General features: G+C 37.1%; 2 protein-coding genes across 3 annotated transcripts in view; one reads left to right on the top strand and one right to left on the bottom strand.

Moving 5' to 3' along the window:
• LOC113822853 (zinc finger protein 883) overlaps positions 1 to 4823 on the top strand; it is a 36763-nt gene extending 31940 nt beyond the window's left edge. The window contains exons 3-4 of one of the 2 annotated variants that reach the window (XM_070114271.1): positions 1856 to 1955; positions 1996 to 4823. In XM_070114271.1, coding sequence (XP_069970372.1) covers positions 2022 to 3359 — 1338 coding nt within the window. In that variant the 5' untranslated portion in view covers positions 1856 to 1955; positions 1996 to 2021 and the 3' untranslated portion in view covers positions 3360 to 4823. Of the gene's footprint in view, positions 1 to 1855 lie in introns of both variants that reach the window. The other variant, XM_070114270.1, reaches the window with a different exon arrangement.
• LOC113822856 (carboxypeptidase B) overlaps positions 4548 to 5000 on the bottom strand; it is a 9756-nt gene continuing 9303 nt past the window's right edge. Inside the window, exons 8-9 of the mRNA XM_027375388.2 lie at positions 4975 to 5000; positions 4548 to 4823 (exon numbers count right to left, since the gene is read on the bottom strand). The exon at positions 4975 to 5000 is cut by the window's right edge and continues 59 nt beyond it. Coding sequence (XP_027231189.2) covers positions 4648 to 4823; positions 4975 to 5000 — 202 coding nt within the window. The 3' untranslated portion in view covers positions 4548 to 4647. The remainder of the gene's footprint in view (positions 4824 to 4974) is intronic.

The following is a 5000-nucleotide window of genomic DNA, read 5'->3' on the forward strand; positions in this document are numbered from 1 at the left end:
TTGGTTAATAGCCTAGCCCTTCTCCTTATGGAGAACCTAAGGGGTAGACTCTTTCTTTTCCCCACTTATTTGAAGTTCAATTAAAGCTTGCCCCTTCTTCAAATAGCGTATCAAAATTTGATTTCATTGGTTTTCCGACCCCCTCATCTTCTTTGACCATGGCTGCAACCACTGATACTATTCCTCCTCCTTGATGTCTAGTGACAACTCTGTCTATTCTGAACCACCTCCTCAGGTCAATACTCAACCTTCAGAAAGCACCCCTTCCTCTTTCCCAACATTCTCCACTTCATCTCCTACTGCACAGCCTTCTTTATAGCCTACCCTCCTCCTCCCTCAATGCTACTCTTCATCCTTGTTTTTCTCCTCCCCATAGTACTCCCTCACCCCACACCACCCCAACTTCCTTCTGCTCTTGTCTTACTGCTTCCACTCTTGCAAACCTTTTGAATACTCTCTTTGGCCCAGTCAAGTGGGATCAATTCTCTGTGATTCCTCCAACAACCCCATACTCTGACAAACCCTTCTCTTCCAACAATGTCTCCAAAAACAAGTAGGTAAATTTTCCTTTTGCAATCTTTTTGATTGTTCACGCCTTGTAACAGTTACATGAGTCCCAAACTCATGCATTATTTACCCTGTCTGACCTCACTGGCAAACCTATTCCTGCTGAACCTCACTGCTTTTTTAATACTTGTACTGAAACTATCTCCATCTTCCAGACTGGTTGTTCTATCTATAACAAAAAATGGTCAGACTGAAAATTACCCACTTGCTTACCTTGTTGACTATGGTGCAGCGACAATACAGTGTTACACTATTCCTCCCAGAGGAGAGCGTATTACACCAATATTACCAAGATAAGCTTCTATGAAGTTTATAATGGTGGAGTGTCCTGCCCTGTCCGACCATATCGACCCCTTCCTCGCCATTGTCATAAAAGTTTGGTGTTATGGCCCCCCAGCCAAACACTTGTTCCACAGCCTGCTTCCTTCTGTGTGTCCTAAAGGTTCCACTCCATCTTCACCTACCACATCCTCTCCACTCTCCTTTTTCTCTGCTCCTCTGCTCATAATAGTTTTCCTTAAATAATGTTCCTATTGCTTCCCCATCCTCAGATACACTCTGTTTCAACTAATCACCCTATGCCTTTAAACCTTTCCTTTACTTATCTCTGATTTACCTCATTTGCACCCCCCTCTTTACCCTTTTCTTCATCATGCTCACCTATAACACTATAGCCTTTAACATTCAACAGATTTGATCCTAACCGTTAACTCACTTTTAACTTTTTTGGGACAATACTTTACCATAGTACTATATGACCTCTGATGTCTAGCACATTTTTTTTTTCAACTATTAACCATTAACTATTTCATTAATTGTGCAATTGAACATGCATAACAATGAAATGTAGGCATTAAGGAAAAGTAAAAAGAAGAAATGAATGAAGGAGTCAGGAACAGAAATAGATAAACAGGGACCTGGAAAACAGGAGGGACAGGAAACAGAAGGGCTGGGCAATTTAACAAGTATACAAGTAAACAAGAATGCATATAATCAACCAAATATCACACATCCTGGTATATGTTAATGAATATGCTGGTATGGGATGATCTTAATAAATTATAGCAGTTGTACAGGACCTAGATAGAAATTTTATGAGAGCATTAATATTAGCTTAGAGATTTTAAAAAAAGCAACGTAAGATAGGGATAGACTTTATATAATACAGTAAAAAAAGGAAGTAAATAGTATTCAGATTTACCAAATATAGTTACTTCAAGCATAATTTATTTCTTTGTGTTTTACTGGATTTCAGTGACATATTATTATAACACTTTTGTTATTGCAGATAAAATAATGGCAACAAAGAAGGACACAAGGACTGCTTTAAATGTTATGCAGTTTCTTCAGAAAAATTCTCAAAAAATATGGAATTGAGTTCAGACTGGAACAAATGAGGAAAAATGTTGGAGCAAAAGAATAACTACTAACCTTAGAAAAAGAAAGTCAGCAAAATGTCATTGCCACAGCAAGTCAGTGTCCCCTCGATGTCAGTGGCTGTAACAGTTTCTGTAGCTGTCCCAGGTGTCCATGTTTCAGTTCCAGCCATCAACATAGAGGAAAAGGACGACCACATGAATGTTTACCTCTGGAATAAGTCACAGCAGACACAGGATACCAAAACCCAAGGAAGTGATGGCAAATATGAATGTAGTGTATGTGGGAAGGCCTATTCCCAGAGGAGCAGCTTTGAGTACCACAAGAAAACCCACAGTGGTGAAAAACCATATCACTGTAGCACTTGTGGGAAGTCGTTCCTCAACAAAAGCAGTTTGGTTGTGCACAATCGCATTCACACTGGAGAGAGGCCATTTAGGTGTGATGACTGTGGCCGTGGATTTACTCAACGCAGTATGCTAACAGTCCATCGTAGAATTCACACAGGTGAGAGACCGTATTCATGTTCGGAGTGTGGAAAAGCTTTTTACCAGAGTGACCATCTTACAAAACATAAAAGAATACATACAGGAGAAAAACCTTATCTTTGTGGAGAATGTGGAATGGCTTTCTCTGATAGCAGTGGATTAAGACAGCATGTGAAACGGCATACAGAGATGGGTCCATGGCGATGTGAGAAGTGTGATCTAGTGTATGAAAAACGTACACCTTATGATCTTCATATGATGCAGCACCGTGGAGAAAAGCCTCTTGAATGTGATGTTTGTGGTAAACTTTTTCAGTATCGATCTACTCTTGATCTTCATAGAAAAACACATTTTAAGGAAAAGGTTTTTAAATGTGATGTTTGTGGTGAAGAATTTACTGGTAAAGTTTTACTAAGAAAGCATCTAAAACATGTACATACAGAACGATACTATGCCAGACGCCTTGTTGGCTGGAATGCGGATAACAAGTCATCCAAACCACAGGGTGACACCAAACCTCTTAGATGTGACCAGTGTGGTTTACTTTTTAAGGACAATGGTAAATTCTTGCTGCATCAAAAAGTTCATTGCCTTGAAAAAAGTTTCAAGTGTGATGTGTGTGGTTTGGCATTTGCTAAAAGTTACACACTGGAAGTTCATAAGCAGATGCATCCACATATATCTCCTCTTGTCGATGCTACCATGTTAACAGAAGTGCCATGCCAGGAACTACAAGCAACACCTACGTCTGAGATGACATTAACTCCTCTGTACCCTGCAGCCCAAGAACCTTCCATTGTGACCCAAGAGATCACACACATCCCAGCAGGTCAAGTTGTCATTCCTGGCACCAGTAAGTTCCAGTCCTTTGTGAAAGTGCCCATAAAATCCCCAGCCAGCAAGGGCAAGCGAACTAAACCATGGTAGTTTGTAATTCACTTGTGATGTCAATGAAGGATTTTAAGGTTGGTATCTCCGTTTGACTTTGGCCCAACCTCCTTTTCTTTCTTTCTTTCTTTCAGGGAGTTACATGAATTCTTTCTGCTTATATGTTCCTTTAGTACCTCGTGTCCAGGAATTAAACTGTAAATGCAATTATTGAATTAAACTGTGATAATACTTAAAAGAAATTGATATTTGTTATATATTTATTGTGTAAATTAGATAGTACTTCATAAAAGTGAATCATCATTTTTATTAATCAGAATTCCTTATATCTAATTGGTATTTCATTAAAATAGTATAAAATGTACATATGACATTACACCCAGCAGTTTATTAGCTTCTAATTGATATGTAAATATTATATATATATTATACAGAATATAAAAATGTGCGATGAATTTGTCAATGAAAGATCCTCTGGATATGACTTCAGTATATTGTTATTTTTTCCTTTGTTTTCTTCTTAAAAGCAGGTTGGAATAGCAATGAAAATTGAATTGATATCTGTGTATGTAGCATATGATCATTACAGATATGAAATTCACATTTTTTATTAGACCGTTTGCATTTAATAAAAGCTGGACATTATATGAACTGCAGAAACAAGTTCATAGTGTATTGAATCTTCCTGGCCTTGATATTTTCCATAGAGATGAAAGATTTATTAAATTAGTTTTATAGGCTATACATTTTACTTCCTGCCTTTATAAATTAAGTATAGTTTCTTTGACGTAGTAGAATATTATATTTGTTTATAAAGTATGTCTGCATATGTTCATATGGTCTCAGGCAAGAGTCCAATAGATTTGAGTGAATGCCAGCATGCCAATTTGATTCTGTATGAAAAGGTGACTTCTTTATATCACTAGAACTTTAATGGTGCTATGCATCTACAGTACATGAAAGGAAATTATACAATATGTGTTCTATATGAATAGACTGAAATAAAAGAAATTTATTAAAATATAGTTCTTTTCTTAATTACATATGTAATGAAACTACAAAGCAACTCTCAACAGGCTCATTTTTATATGAAATAATAGTATAAGTAAATAACCAGGATGTCTACTGAAATTTATAAAATGAAACAATAAATCTGACATTTAAGGGAAAGATTTAGGATGTTAAAGCTATGTTTACACTTTCCAGGTTTGTTGCAATGAAACAACATTCTGTGCAATGAATAATTTAATCCTCAATAATGCCAATAGTTTCTAAATTGTTTTGATATCAAAATTTACATACATATTAATTGTCCTTGAAAGCCGAACTACATAGCTTTGATGGCTGCCATTATGCCAGCCCATGTTTCTTGCCCAACTGGGACAATAAAACTTGGGGGAAGTAGAAATCCATAGTCTCCCTTGTCTGGCAGCTCTATTATGTAAGTGTAAGACACACCCAGGGAATCGTACACCCAGTCCACTGCTGTGCCTGCATTGGGATCTGGAAATTTCAAGTTTTTCATGAATCTTAAGAGTATTTTCTTTACTTTTGGGGTGCTGCCATGTGTTGAAAGTTTAGCATTAAACTATGTCAGTTGAAAATATAAGCCTCTGACCTGTTATAAATGTCAGATTATTCAAAGGTTACTTACAAATGGTGATAGCCTGACTTCCGACC

The sequence above is a fragment of the Penaeus vannamei genome, chromosome 35 (assembly GCF_042767895.1).
Source record: "Penaeus vannamei isolate JL-2024 chromosome 35, ASM4276789v1, whole genome shotgun sequence".
NCBI classification, from domain to species: domain Eukaryota; kingdom Metazoa; phylum Arthropoda; class Malacostraca; order Decapoda; family Penaeidae; genus Penaeus; species Penaeus vannamei.